Source organism: Cetorhinus maximus, chromosome 4 (assembly GCF_964194155.1).
Source record: "Cetorhinus maximus chromosome 4, sCetMax3.hap1.1, whole genome shotgun sequence".
NCBI classification, from domain to species: Eukaryota; Metazoa; Chordata; class Chondrichthyes; order Lamniformes; family Cetorhinidae; genus Cetorhinus; species Cetorhinus maximus.
The window spans coordinates 170,596,734-170,612,942 of record NC_135882.1 but is presented as its reverse complement, the minus strand read 5'-3'; the positions used below and the strand labels follow the sequence as shown (position 1 = coordinate 170,612,942).

General features: G+C 47.1%; 1 protein-coding gene across 1 annotated transcript in view; it reads left to right on the top strand.

The window, feature by feature from the left end:
- LOC144680108 (meprin A subunit beta-like) overlaps positions 1–16,209 on the top strand; it is a 62,036-nt gene that overhangs the window by 10,574 nt on the left and 35,253 nt on the right. Inside the window, exon 5 of the mRNA XM_078541253.1 lies at positions 4,694–4,811. Within this exon, the coding sequence (XP_078397379.1) occupies positions 4,694–4,811 (118 nt within the window). The remainder of the gene's footprint in view (positions 1–4,693; positions 4,812–16,209) is intronic.

Genomic DNA, 16,209 nt, shown 5'->3' with positions numbered 1-16,209 from the left:
AAGATCCACAGAGAGCCGTCGTTCATAGGCACCTCGATAGATCCGGGCTCTATAGGCAGCGCCTGTCATTCCTGCAGACAACTGAGAACCAGTGGTCCAAAGACTGCGCATGTCCAGGGAGCTGGTCAGTCACATATGACACCTGTTGCAGGATTTAGCGCCACAGGGACATAAGACCATATGACCATAAGACATAGGAGCAGAAATGAGGCCATTCGGCCCCTCGAGTCTGCTCCTCCATTCAATCATGGCTGATAAGTTTCTCAGCCCCATTCTCCCGCACCATGGAGGACATCCACTGCCAGTGGCCGTGAAAGTGACCACGGCGTTCAATTTCTATGCTAATGGCTCCTTCCAGGACTCCACAGGTGACCTGTGCAGAATCTCGCAATCCTCCATGCACAAGTGTATCCAAAAGGTCACACTGTCATCTTCGTGAAGGCACAGAACTTTGTACATTTTGACCAGGATCAGGAAAGCCAGGAAGCAAGAGTGCTGGATTTGCACAGATCTTCAGTTTTCCATAAGTGCAGGGTGCCATTGACCGAACTCACGTGGCGTTTAGATCTCTGTGGGATCGAGCAGTCAACTACGCCAACCTCAAGGGCTTCCATTCGCTGAATGTTCAGCTGGTGTGTGACCACCACAAACACATCCTGCAGGTCTGTGCACCATCCCCAGGGAGCGTCCACACCCTTAGAAGGTCTCAGATCCCTGACATCTTCCAGGGACCAGACAGGCTGCGGAGATGGCTCCTCGGGGACAAGGGCTACCCACAGAGGGTGTGGCTGATGATGCCAGCGCAGCGGCCTCAGACTGCAGCAGAGCGACGATGTAACGAGGCTCATGGTGTGACCTGGACTTTGGTGGAGCAAACGATAGGCATTTTGAAAATGATGTTCCAGTGCCTCGATAGGCCCGGTGAACACTGCAATACAGTCCACCAAGGGTGTCGCACATCATCGTCACTTGCTGCGCGCTACACAACCTGGCGCTGCATCGGGGGGAGGACCTGACTGCGGAGGAGGTGGAAGAGCTGCATGCCTCCTCCGATGAGGAGGATGTCGAAGGGGATAATGGTGATGAGGTCCTCGAAGGCGAGGATGCCGGCGATGTGGCCATCACACTGGCCAAACGAGGCAGACATACTCGGGACACATTCATAACTGCAAGATTCGAGAGGGATGATGACGAGATACAGAGAGGACAGTCCTGACATCCTCACATCGCATCTATGAACATTTGACTCCTGTGTGGCTGACGGCAGCGCACATACCCTCAGTGCTCAGGCTCATGTCATGGAGACGCAGCGGAGGCCCTAATAGTCAATAGATTACAGGAGGATGATGATGACTTGCAGTGAGGACACCCCATAGATCTTCACATTGCCTCTGTGAATGTTTGACTCCTGTCTGGCCGAGGGCAGCTCATTTACGCTCTGTGATCAGGGTCATATCATGGAGAAGCAGCCATGAAACTTTAAAAGCACCTGATCCTTTGTCAGCCTTCAGCATCTGACCTCTTCAGGAGCACAGCTTCACTGGTCACAGATGCTGAAGAGATGGGGGGGTCAGCCCCACCTCAAAGGTGCTGAAAGCACACAGAGAGAATGACGGAACTCTGTGACACCTGCCCACGATATTCTGGCAGCAATGACCAGCACCATCGAGGTGCAGGTGTCAGTGATGTGTCCAGGGAGTGAGGCCGGACCATTACTCTGGTCTGAAGGTTACACATTGCACAGGGAAGAGGCCCTGGACTGAGACACCTGCCTTTATCTTGTGCAGAAAGGTTTCACATCTGAGTGACACAAACATTGCTCATCAGAACAAGGAGCCATAGACAGGGAGACATCCTTGGGAGTTTATTTACAATAGTAAACATTATGTACAAGTGATTAAAACCCATGCCCAGGCTATGCAACTACATCTTCTTAACCTTCCTAACCCTGCTGCTACATCTTGGCGTTCCCTCAACATCCACAGCAGAGGTGGAGGCAGCCTGCTGACTGCTACGCCCTGTCTGTGATGACCTTGGCAGACGTCCTCTGGAGGGCCTTGGCCTGCTTTCAGGGTCCTGCTGTGGGCCAGCTGAACCCTCCTTGGCCTGTGGAGCTGGAGCTGCTGGGGTCACAGGAAGAGGTGATTTGGATCAACCGGACACTAACAGAGTCACCTGGGTGGATAACCCTGGTGTGTCCACCTGCTGATCCTCCTCCCCGTGGGTGCCTGAGGGCCCCTGGATAACTCCTTGAGGAGAAGGGGAAGTTGGAGTGAGATCGAGCTGCCCCACACGCCTCTCCTGTTGACACTGTTGGGGGCCAACTATGGCGTCAGTGATGGAGTCCATGATCAGTGCAGGACCGATGTCCTGGACCAAGGTCTCCATGGCGGTCTCCATACTACCAGTGTTGACCTTGGTGTGTTGGCAAGCCAACGCTATCACCTCAGGTTGAAGACGGACGGGCTCCACCTGCACTCCATCGCGGGGGCCATGGGTGAGTTCCTACAGTGGCAACGCGAGAGGGAAACAGGGCACCTCGACCTCCCTCCAGGTGCTCCTGCCCCTCAAGGAGTCAGGCCGGGGCCCCTGGGCACCCGAAGGGAGGAGGAGTGGCAGTTGGACACTCCTGGGTCATCCACTCAGGAATCTCAGAGGCTGTCCTCTCCCTCCGAGTCCCCTTTGCCTGTGACCCCCTCAACCTCGTCCTCTGTCACCGCAGAGGGAGCAGCTGGACAATGAGTGATTCTGGAGGGAGAAGTGTGTGTGTGGGTGTGTGTGTGTGTGTGTGTGTCAGGGCATTCCGGAGCCAATGGCTTGCCATCCCTTCTACCGATACCGTCGAACCCTCACCCTACCACCCTACTGCCTCACTCTGCCCTCGGTCATTCTCACCATTCCCTCACACCAAGTCCTCCCCAGGAGGCAGCCATGGACCCATCAGACCCCTCCCTTGTATGTTCACCTGGACATCACCCCGCACTCTAAATCTCTTCCCCCCAGAACGCCTTCCCCTCTCCGGACCCCTCCCCCCCACCCCAAAACCTCTTCCCCCCTTCACCCCTGCCCCCCTAAACCCCTTCCTGCAGAACCCCTTCACCCCTCTTAGTTCTCCCCCCCACACCATACCACCCCTCCACCTTGGACTCACCCCCCCCGCTTGGTCCCTCCCGCTTCCTGACTCCCTTAGATGTGCTTACTTCTTCAGCCACCTTTAGTCCTTCCCCCATCCCGACTCCTTCCTCCAGCCTTACCTCTTCCTCCAGTCTCACTTCTTCCTCCAGCCTTACTCCTTCCCCCTTCCTGGCTCCCTCAGGCACCCTCACTTCTTTCTCCAGCTTTAATCCTTCCCGCTTCCCAACTCCTTCCGCCACCCTTATTTCTCTCCCCCCACCACCCCCACCCCGCCCTGCCGGGCTCCCTCCCCTCTCTGTGCTCCGTCCCCTCACTGAACTCCTTATCTTATACCTTCCACCATACCTACCTACCCAGTTGCCACCATCTCCCCTGTTACCCCCTCCTCCCTTGTAGTCCCTCCTCTGCCTCCTATCCTCAAACCCTGGCAACGTCTTCCCGCTCCTCCCAATCTCACCCCCTAAACACCTTCATTCCCCCCCTCTTCCAACCTCACCCCACTGAAACATCTTCCTCTCCCAGTCAATCCTAGACTTTCCTCCCCCACTCCCTTGACCATCATCCATTGTCATCATCAACGGTGACTTTCCAACTTGCGCGAGCTGCTTCGCGGTGGAGCCATGTCCGTGAGAATCCACCCAGGACGCCATGGATGTCCCTCCAGTGTGCCGTTGCTGTCGGGCTCCAGCATCTTCTGCTCCTCGGATGTCCGCGATGTGAGCAAGGCCCTGGCACTAAATCCTGACTTCTGCACGTCACACTTGTCAAGACGTGTTCTGCACCAACGTGTTTTCCCGCCGATGTGGGTGTATGATCCAGCGGTGCGGGATGAGTCCGGCAGGCTGGCCCGATAATGATACGCTGATGTATTACAATGGGGTTCCCGACGTCCGATGGCGGGGAATACGACCCACCATCAAGGGGCTGCGCGGACGATCGCAAACTGGTTTCACGACGTCATGAAACCGATTTTTGGCCTTCTCACCATATTGTCCGACCACGCCACCGATCGCGCCCGACACCAGCGGGCACGGAAAACCCTGGCCTTAGTCCCCAGGAGAGAAAATTCTGCCCAATGTTCCAGGTCAATAATCTTTCATTCATAACCGATTCATTTCAGATCTCCCCCATCCATGCTAATTTGTGTTGGCGTTTAATTCGCTGCCACTTCTCTTTCAGGAACGCCCACCTTGGAGAAGGTCTGCGCTCCTGGCAGGATATTCGTTTACCTCTTTTACCTTGTTTCCATTCATTTTCCCTCTTTCCCTTCTCATCATTGACCCTGTATCTACCAGAACTCACTGGCACCATCACACCTCTTTCCTCAACAACTGTCTCCAGCTCCGACCCCCTATTTCCCACTTACTCTGACTGTTGTAGTACAATATAACTTGAGTGTAACATCAAGATCAGTAACATTGTATGTTATACCAAGGTACTCACAGGGCAAACATTGCAATGACATATCACACGCAGGGTAACACACATGGATGTATAAATATTCCTGAGCAAGTTGTGGACACTTCACCCTGGTAATAAGATTCCATTTCTCCTGTAGATATAAATGCTAAAGGTGTTATCCTAAAAGCATTTGAACAGTATCGCCTCAAGTCTTGTATCGATTTTAAGCCTTGGACAGGCGAAGCAAACTACATCTCGATATTCAAAGGCAGCGGGTAAGAGCATTTTTTTCTTCTCAAGAATTTTCCCTTGACCCACTGGTGCGTCCTCTCTACTTCCTGTGCTGTCATTACTCTTCACACTTCAGTTTGCTGGGGTCGAGATCTGAGTGCAAAATCTTGGCTTTTTCTAACGCTGTTTGGGATGATGTTGGCGTATTGGTAACATCACTAGACTAGTAATTCAGAGGGCTGGGCTCTGGGGACATAGGTTCCCAAATCTTCAAGATGGCAGCTGGTGGAGTATAAAGCTAATCTTAGTAATCACAGAATCTTCACAGTGCAAAGGGAGGCCATTCAGCCCATCAAGTCTTCACTGGCTCACTGAAAGAGCATTCCACATAGTTTCACTCCCCTCCCTTATCCCCATAACTTTCCACATTCTCTCTTTTCAGGTAGCAATCCAATTCCCTTTTGAATACCTCGATCGAACCTACCTCCACCACCCTTTCAGCAAGTTCATTCCAGGCTCCAACCACCCCTCTGGGTGAATAAAATTTTTCCTCACATCCCTTCTACTCCGTTTGCCCATTATTTTGAATCTGTGCCCTTGATTTCTTGATGCTCCCTTGAGTGGGAACAGTTTCTCACTATTTACCCTGTCCGTACCCCTCAGGATCTTGAATACCTCTTTCAAGTCTCCTCTCAACCTTCTTTTCTCCAAGGAAAACAGTCCCAACCTCTCCAATCTATCCTCATAGCTACAGTTCTTCATCCCGGGAATGATTCTTGTGAATCTCTTCTGTACTCTTTCCAATGTCTTCACATCCTTTCTCAAGTATATCCCAGAACTGGACACAGTACTCCAGGTGAGGCTTAGCTAGTGTCTTGTACAAGCTTAACATGAACTCCTTACTCTTGTACTCAATGCCCCTATTAATAAAACCTAGGGTACTGTATGCTTTATTACTGCTCTCTTAGCATGCCCTGCCATATTCAATGACTTATTTACATATACACTGAGGTCCCTTTGTTCCTGCACCTCCTTTAGAGTTTCACCCTTTAATTTATACCGTCCCTCCACATTATTCCTGCCAAAATGAATCACCTCACACTTCTCTGCATTGAACTTCTTCTGCCACTTGTCTGCCCGATTCATCAACATGTCTATGTCCTTTGAATTTCAAGACTATCCTGATCACAGTTGACAATGCTTCCAATCTTTGTATCATCTGCAAATTTTGAAATCATGCCCTGTACACCACAGTGTAGGTCATTAATATATATCAGAAAGAGCAAGGGTCCTACACTGACCCCTGCGGAACTCTACTATAGACCTTCCTCCAATCAGAAAAACAACCATTTATAACTATTCTCTGTTTCCTGTGACTCAGCCAATTTCTTATCCAAGTGCCTACTTTCCCTTTTATTCCATGAGCTAGAATTTTGCTCACAAGTCTATTGTGTGGCACTATATCAAATGCCTTTTGAAAATCTATATACACGACATCAACAGCATTGCCCTTATCAACCTTCTCTGTTACCTCCTCAAAAAACTTCAGCAAGTTAGGTAAACATGATTTTCCTCAATGAATCCATGCTGACTTTCCTTAATTATCCTGCACTTGTCTAAGTCCCGAACAATAGTTTCCGGAAGTTTCCCTACCACTGAGGTCAAACTGACTGATCTGTAGTTGCCGGCATTATCCCTGCACCTCTTTTTGTACAAGGGTGTAACATTTGCAATTCTCCAGTCCTCCAGCACCACCCCTGTGTCTAAGGAAGAGTAGAAGATTATTGCCAGTACCTCTGAAATTTCCATTCTCATCTCCCTCAGTATCTTGGATGCATCTCATCTGGTCTTAGTGATTTATCAATTTTAAGTAAGGATAGCCTTTCAAATATCTCCTTCTTCTCAATTGTAAATTCCTCAAGTGTACCAATTACCTCCTCTCTCAACTTTCCATCCTCTTCCTTTATAAAGACAGATGCAAAGTATTCATTTAATACCTCCACTATTTCTCTTCCTCCACATGCAATTCTCCTCTTTTATCGCTAGTTGGCCCTACCCTTTCTTTTACCACCCTTTTATTATTTACATGCTTATAGAAGACTTTGGGATTCCCTTTTATGTTCGCTGCCAGCCTCTTTTCATGCTCTCTCCTTGCTTTTCGATTAGTTTTTTCACTTCCCCACTGATCCTTCTATATTCAGCCTGATTCTCCATTGTATTTTCTACCTGACATCTGTCATAAGCGTACTTCTTCCTTTTCATCTTCACCTTTATTTCTCTTGTCATCCAGGGTGTTATGGATTGATTTATCTTACCTTTCCCCTTCAAGGGGATGTACCACGTCATTGCCTGCAATACTTTTTCTTTGAAGATGGCCCATTGTTCAGCTGCCATCTTTTCTGCCAACAACCAACTCACTCGACTCAGATGCATTCTCATCCCATTGAAGTTGACTTCCCCCAATTAATTTTCCCAGCTCTGGATTGCTACTTGTCCTTCTCCATGGCTAACCTAAACCTTATGATGCAATGGTCACTGTCCCCTAAATGCTCTCCCACTGATATTTGATCCACTTGGGCCAACTTATTCCCCAGAACCAGGTCCAACAGTGGCTGCCCTCTTGTCGGACTGGATACATACTGCTGCAGAAAATTATCTTGAACACATTCCAGGAACTCTCACCCCTCTTGTCCCTTTGCATTATTCCTATCCCAGTCTATATTTGGATGATCGAAGTCCCCCATTGTAATTGTTCTATAATTCTTGCACCTCTCTGTACTGTCTTTGCAAATTTGTTTCTCTACATCCCTTCCACCAGTTGGTTGTCTCTATACTACACCAATCAATGTTATTGCACCTTTTTCATTCCTTACATTTAGCCAGAGAGATTTAATCTTTGAGCCCTCTAGAACATCCTCTCTGTCCAGAACTGTAATACCATCCTTAATCAATACTGCCACACCACTCCTTTTCTCCCTTTCCTGTCTCTCCTAAGCACCTTGTACCCAGGAATATTTAACGCCCAGTCCTGCCCTTCTTTGAGCCAGGTCTCTGTTGTAGCAATAATATCATAATTCCATTTGTCAACCTGTGCCTGTAGTTCACCAATCTTATTAACCACACTCTGTGCATTCACATACATGCACATTAATCCTGATTTAGGCTTTTTAACTTTCCCCCTTACTCAGAACCCATCTAATGACTTCCTATTGCCTACTCTAGTTCTATCAAACTCTCCAAGTATTATATCTACCTTGATACTACTTTCTGATATATCCTTCTTATCAGTTCATACTTCCCTCCTTACCACTGCCAGTTTTTCTCCTCTCCTCTCTGACTTTCCCCCCAGGTTCCCACCCCTCACCAATCTGGTTTAAACCCTCCCCAACAGCATTAGCAAACCTCCCCGTGAGGACATTTGTCCCAGTCCAGTTAAGGTGTAACCCATCCTCCTTATACAGATCCCACCTGCCCCAGAACTGGCCCCAGTGCCTCAGTAATCTAAATCCCTCCCTCCTACTCCATTTCTCCAGCCACGTATTGAGCTGCTCAATCTTCTTATTCTAATGCTCAGTAGCACGTGGCACTAGGAGTAATCCTGGGATTGCTGTTTTTGAGACCCTGCTTTTCAATTTCCTTCCTAACTCCCTAAAATCTGCTTTCAGGACCTCATCCCTCTTCCTACCTATGTCATTGGTCCCAATGTGGACCACGACCTCTGGCTGCTCGCCCTCCCCCCAGAAAATGTCCTGCAGCCGCTCTGTGACATCCTTGACCCTGACACCAGGGAGGCAACATACCATCCTGGAATCATATCTACAGCTGCAGAAACATCTGTCTGCTCCTCTAACTATGGAATCCCTACCACTATAGCACTTCCACTGTTCCACCTCCCCTCCTGTGCAGTTGAGCCACCTGCGGTGCCATGGACTTGGAACTTGCTACATTCCTCTGAGGAACCACCTCGCTCACCAGTATCCAAAATGGAAAAGCAGTTAAAGACCAAGATATGAGACTATCTGCCTATTTCTCTTAGACACTCTGGCAGTCACCCATTCCCTCTCTGCCTGTGTACTTCTTAACTGCAGTGTGACCACATATCTAAATGTGCTATCCACATAATCCTCAACCTTGCAGATGCACCACAGTGACTCCAGCCACCCCTGAAATTCTGCAACCCGGAGCACAAGGTTCTGCAGCTGGTGATACTTCCTGAAGATGTAGTCATCGAGGGCACTTTGCGCCTGCATAATTTCCCACATCCCGCAGGATGCACATTCCACATGGCTGAGCTGCACTGACATACCTTAAACTTTATAAAGTGTTTACTCACCTGTCACTCGCCAATTGTCTCCTCCTCTCCCTCTCGCACTCTTTATGGAGTATTGCTGCTTTTTCCCTCTTGTGCCTCTTTGTGGAGTCTCACTGTTCTCTCCCTCTTACGCTCCTTATGAAGCCATGCTCTTTTTTAAAATGAAATCTCCGTCACTCTCTGTGCTCTTTTTAAAATGATGTCCCCTCGCTCTCCTCACTCTTTTTAAAATGAAGTACATACAAACATGCGAACATATGAATTAGAAGCAGGAGTAGGCCACTCGGCCCCTCGAACCTACTCTGCCATTCCATAACATCAAGGCTGATCTGAATGTAACCTCAACCCCATATTCCTTCCTACCCCTGATATCCTTTCACCCCCTTGTTAATCAACAATCTATCTCGCTCCGCCTTAAAAATATTCAAAGACTCTGCTTCCACCACATTTTGAGGAAGGGAGTTCCAAAGACTCACAACCCTCTGAGAGAAAAAATTTCTCCCCATCCCTGTCTTAAATGAACGACCCCTTATTTTTAAACAGTGATCCCTAGTTCTAGATTCTTCCACAAGAGGAAACATCCTCTCCACATCCACCCTGTCAAGACCCCTCAGGATCTTAAAGGTTTCAATTAAGTCACCTCTTACTCTTCTAAATTCCAGTGGATACAAGCCTAACCTGTCCAGCCTTTCCTCATAAGACAACCCACCCATTCCTGGTATTAGTCGATGAAACCTTCTCTGAACTGCTTCTAACGCATTTACATCTTTCCTTAAATAAGGAGACCAGCACTGTACACGATACTCCAGATGTGGTCTCACCAATGCCCTGTACAACTGAAGCATAACCTCCCTACCTTTGTAATCAATTCCCCTCACAATAAATGATAACATTCCATTAGCTTTCCTAATTACTTGCTGTACCAACCTTCTGTGATTCATGAACTGGGACACCCAGATCCCTCTGAATCTCAGAGCTCTGCAATCTCTCACCATTTAGATAATATGTTTCCTTTTTATTCTTCCTGCCAAAGTGAACGATTTCACATTTGCCCACATTATGCTCCGTTTGCCAGATCTTTGCCCACTCACTTAACCTATCAATGTCACTTTGTATCCTCCTTACGTCCTCTTCACAATTTACTTTCCTACCTATCTTTATGTCATCAGCAAATTTAGCCACCATTCCTTCTGTCCCTTCATCCAAGTCATCTATATAAATTGTAAAAAGTTGGGGCACCAGCACTGATCCCTGTGGCGCACAGCTGTCACATCCTGCCAACCTGAAAAAGACCCATTTATGCCGGCTCTCTGCTTTCTGTCGGCTAACCAATTTTCTATCCATGCCAGCATGTTACCCCCTACACCCTGAGCTTTTATTTTCTGCAATAACCATTGATGTGACACTTTATTAAATGCCTTCTGGAAATCTAAATATAGTACATCCACCAGTTCCCCTTTATCCACAGCACATGTGACTCCTTCAAAGAACTCCAATAAATTGGTTAAACATGATTTCCCTTTTACAAAACCATGTTGACTCTGCTTGTTTGCCTTGAATTTTTCTAAATGCCCTGCTATAACATCTTTAATAATAGCTTCTAACATTTTCCCTATTATAAATGTTAGGCTAACTGGCCTATAGTTTCCTGCTTTCTGTCTCCCTCCCTTTTTGAATAAAGGAGTTACATTTGCTATTTTCCAATCTAATGGAACCTTCCCCGAGTCTAGGGAGTTTTGGAAAATTAAAACCAATGCATCAGCTATCTCACTAGCCACTTCTTTCAAGACCTTAGGGTGAAGTCCATCTGGGCCTGGGGATTTATCATCCTGCAGTCCCAACTATCTGTTCTATACCACTTCCCCTCCCTCCCTTCCATTTCCTGGTTTATAGCTATTTCTGGGATGCTACTTGTGAAGGCCAAAGCAAAATACCTGTTTAATTCATCTACCACCTCCCTACTTTCCATTATCAATTCCCTAGACGTGCTCCCTATAGGATCAACACTCACTTTGTTAACTCTTTATATTCTTTCCAATCTTCTGACTTGCCACCCGTCTTTGGTTAATTTTATGCTTTCTCTTTAAGTTTGATGCTGTCTTTAACCTTTATAGTAAACCACGGATGGTGGGTCCTCCCCTTGGAATTTTTCTTTCTCATTGGAATGTATATATTCTGTGTATTCTGAAATATCCCTTTAAATGTCTGCCACTGAACTTCTATTGACCTATCCCTTAACCTCATTTGCCAGTTCACTTTAGCTAGCTCTGCTTTCATGCCCTCATAATTGTCCATATTTAAGTTTAAAATACTAGTCTTGGAAACACTCACTTCTCCCTCAAAATGAATGTAAAATTCAATCATATTATGATCGCTGCTACCTAGGGGTGGCTTCACTATGAAGTTATCAATTTATCCTATCTCATTGCTCAATACCTGGTCTACTATAAGCCTGCTCTCTGTTTGGCTCCAGCACGTGCTGTTCTAAGAAACTATTCCAAAAACATTCTATGAACTCTTCATCTAGGCTACATTTGCCCATCTGATTTTTCCAGTCTATATGTAGATTAAAATGCCCCATGATTATTACTGTACCTTTCTGGCAAGCTCCCATTATCTCTTCTTTTATACACTGTCCTACTGTGTAGTTACAATTAGGGGGCCTGTACATTACTCCCACAAGTGACTTCTTGCCTTTATCATTCCTCATCTCAACCCAAACCACTTCTACATTCTGGTTTCCTAACGCAGGTCATCCCTCTCTAATGTGCTAATGTCATTGTTAATTAACAGGGCCACCCTTCCATCTTTTCCAAAGTTCCTGTCCTTCCTAAATGTCATGTACCCTTCAATATTCAGGTTCCCATCTATGTCATCCTGTATCCATGTCTGTAATGGCTTTATTTCTATTTGCGCTATCAGTTCATCTATTTTGTTTCGAATGCTATGTGTGTTTAGATACAGAGCCTTTAGTTTTGTCCTTTTATTATTTTTGAAGTGTCTAGACTTATCTGCTGATTTAGTCTTAGAATTGTACTCTTTGTCCCTTCCTGTCACAATGTGTTTATCATTTCCCAGATTATTACCTGTCTCTTGCCTCATCGCTATTCTCTGGTTTACCACATGGTCCCAAATTTGATCCCTTGCCTCGACTATTCAGTTTCAAACACACTCTACTTCCCTAGTTAGTCAGCTTGTGAGGACGCCAGCCCCAGCATGGTTCAGGTGTAGACCGTCCCAATGGTACAGATCTCACTTTCCCCGATACTGATGCCAGTGCCCCACAAACCGGAACCCACTTCTCCCACACCAATCTTTGAGCCACGCATTCATTTCTCTAATCTTATTTGTCCTGTGCCAATTTGCACGTGGCTCAGGTAATAATCCAGAAATTATTACCTTCGAGGTTCTGCTTCTTAATTTGGTGCCCAGCTCGTCATACTGACAATGCAGGGCCTCCTTTCTCACCCTGCCTATGTCATGGACCAGGACCACTTGGATCCTCCCCCTCCCACTACAAGTTCCTCTCCCAGCCCTGAGCAGATGTCCCGATCCCTGGCACCCGGGCAGGCAACTAAGCTGTCTGGACGCTCGCTCTTTGCTGCAGAGAACATTGTCAATCCCCCTAACTCCTTGCTCTCCGCGCTCTTTTTAAAATGAAGTCTCCCTGCTCTCCACGTTCTTTCTAAAATCAATGGTGGCCATGAAACCATTGTCAAATGTCATTAAAAACCAATCTGGTTCACCAATGTCCTTTAGGGAAGGAAATCTGCCATCCTTACCTGGTCTGGCTTACATGTGACTCCAGACCCACAGCAATGTGATTGACTCTTAACTGGCTTCTGAAATGGCCTAGCAAGCCACTCAGTTCAAGGGTGTTTTTTTTTATTCATTCATGTGGACATCACAGGCTAGACAAGAATTTATTGCCCATCGCCAGTTGCCCTTGAGAAGGTGGTGGTGAGCTGCCTTCTTGAACTGTTGCAGTCCATGTGCTGTAGGTCCACCCACAGTGCTGTTAGGAAGGGAGTTCCAGGATTTTGACCCAGTGACGGTGAAGGAACGGAGATATATTTCCAAGTCAGGTTGGTGTGTGGCTTGGAGGGGAACTTGCCGGTGGTGGTATTCCCATGTATCTGCTGCCCTTGTCCTTCTAGGTGGTAGCAGTCATGGGTTTAGAAGGTGCTGACTAAGGAATTTTGGTAAGTTCCTGCAGTGCATTTGTAGATGGCACACACTGCTGCCACTGTGCATCGGTGGTGGAGGGAGTGAATGTTTGTGGGTAGGCTGCAACCATATGGGCGGCTTTGTCCTGGACGGTGTCAAGTTTCCTGAGTGTTGTTGGAGCTGCACTCATCCAGACAAGTGGAGAGTACTGAGGCGAGAGTGACTGCCCTTGACATCGAGGCAGCATTTAACCGACTGTGGCATCAGGGAGCCCTGGCAAAACTGGACCAATGGGAATTGGGGGAAAACCCTCTATTGGTCGGAGACATACCTAGCACAAAGAAAGATGGTTGCGATTGTTGGAGGTCAGTCATCTCAGCTCCAGGGCATCACTGCAGGAGTTCCTCAGGGTAGTGTCCTCGGCCCAACCATCTTCAGCTGCTTCATCAATGACCTTTCTTCCATCATAATGTCAGAAGTGGGGATGTTCATTGATGATTGCACAATGTTCAGCACCATTCGTGACTCCTCAGATACTGAAGCAGTCCATGTCCAAATGCAACAAGACCTGGACAATATCCAGGCTTGAGCTGGCAAGTGGCAAGTAACCTTCACACCACACAAGTGCCAGGCAATGACCATCTCCAACAAGAGAGAATTTAGCCATCGCCCCTTGACATTAATGGCATTACCATCGCTGAATCCCCCACGACCAACCTCCTGGGTGTTACCATTGACCAGAAACTGGACCAGCCATATAATACTGTGGCTACAAGAGCAGGTCAGAGGCTGGGAATCCTGCAGCGAGTAACTCACCTCATGGGCAATAAATGCTGGCCTAGCCAGCGATGCCCACATCCCATGAATGAATTTTTTAAAATCCTGTCCACCATCTGCAAGGCATAAGTCAGGAGTGTGGTGGAATACTCTCCACTTGCCTGGATGAGTACATCTCCATCAACACTCAAGAAGCTTGACACCATCCAGGACAAAACAGCTCGTTTGATTGGCAGCCCATCTATAAACGTTCACTCCCTCCACCACTGACGCACAGTGGCAGCAGTGTGCATCTTCTACAAGATGCAGTGGGTCATACTTTCACCTCTGAGCCAAAAGGTCACAGGCTCCATTACCACTGACTTGACTGCATAATCTAGGCTGATGCTCCAGGCAGCACTGAGAGGTTGCTATACAGGAGGAAGTGCTGGTTTTTAGACGCCCTCTCAGGTGCTTAAAACCCCTCAGGGTGTATGCCTGACATCGAATGTACTTTGTAAATATCAAGGATATTGAAATTGCATTGCTGTATGAAGGAAAGTTGAATTTTATTGCTTTTTATATCATTTTTCAATTTGAAATGTGTTGCCCCCAGTCTATATGCCTGACATGAAATGTATGTGGGGAATAATCAAGAGACTTACAATTATATAGAGGCACCTAGGAGGGGAGCATAATGAATGGAGACAAGTTGAATTTTATGGCACTTTCTGTAATTTTCAAGTTGAAATTTTTTGTAACGTACTTTTACAAACTTTATGAATGAAGTATCATTTGAAAAAGAGGGGAAAGAAAGATCCTATGGCATTATTTTGAAGAGGAAGGGGGTTGCCCGGTCTGATGATATTCAACCCTCATCAAATTCCTAAAAACAGATGATCAGGTCATTAACATATTGCTGGTTGTGGGAGTTGTTCTGTGCAAATTCATTGCTGTGTTTCCCAAGTTAGAGCAGTGACTAAGGTTTATAAGTATTTCATAGGCGGTAAAGCGCTTTGGGATGTCCTGACCTCATTAAAGGTGGCTCAGAAATGCAAATCTTTCTTTTCTCCCCGTGGGACACTACCAATGTAGAATGGCTTCCACGTGGCTTAAGAACTCTTACATTCCTACCTTTCCTCGGTTCTGATGAAGGATCATCGACCTGAAACATTAACTCTCGGCGGGGTTTTCTGCACCCGCCCCCCCCGTCGCAAGTCAACGGACCTCTGGCTGGGGTCCCGCCCGCGATGGGGTGGAAAATCCCGGCCTCTGTTCCTCTCCACAGACTCTGTCTGACCTGCCGAGTTTTTCCAGCATTTACTGTTCTTATTTCAGATTTCAAGCCTCTGCAGTATTTTGCACCAGGCTTCCATTTCTATCTGTGTAACCTTAGTCACTTCATTTCACAGTATGACAGCATCTTTACAGTGCAGAAGGAGGCCATTCAGCCCATCGAGTCTGCACCGACTCTCTGAAAGAGCATTCCACCTAGTCCCACTCCCCCTGCCTTATCCCCGTAACCTTGCACATTCTCTCTATTCAGGTAGCAATCCAATTCCCTTTTGAATATCTCGATCGAACCTGCCTCCATCACCCTCTCACAATTCATCTTGTGGTGTGTTTTTGGATGATAAACCTAAAAAGTGCTACATTAATGCAAAGTATTCTTTATTATGAATTCTAAATTGTACGGAATTTACAATTCCGTCTCACTCTGGACAGTCCTAAAGTGCAGCATGTGGCGTCACTGGATATACTTTGAGTTCCTAGCCATGGTTCTTCGAGTGTAAACTCAGAGAGAAAAGAAAGACTTGCATTTACGTATCACCTTTCACAACCTCAGGACATCCCAAAGTGCTTCACAGCCAATGAAGTACTTTTGACACTGTTGTAATGTAGGAAAAGCACCAGCCAATTTGTGCATAGCAAGCTCCCGCAAACAGTAATGCGATAACAATTAGATCTGAGGGATAAATATTGCCTAGGACACCGGGGAGAATTCCCCCGCCCCTCCCCCACCCTGAACTTCTTCAAAATAATGCTGTATGTAATGTCTATACGTATATTCGGGTGGAGGTCTTGTGGTGTAGGGAGCAGCATCCCCACCTCTGAGCTAGAAGCTCAGGGTTTGACTCCCACCCCAGGACTTGATGGCCAAGGAAGGTGTGTTCATAAAGTGGCCAAACAGATTGATTATCAACCTG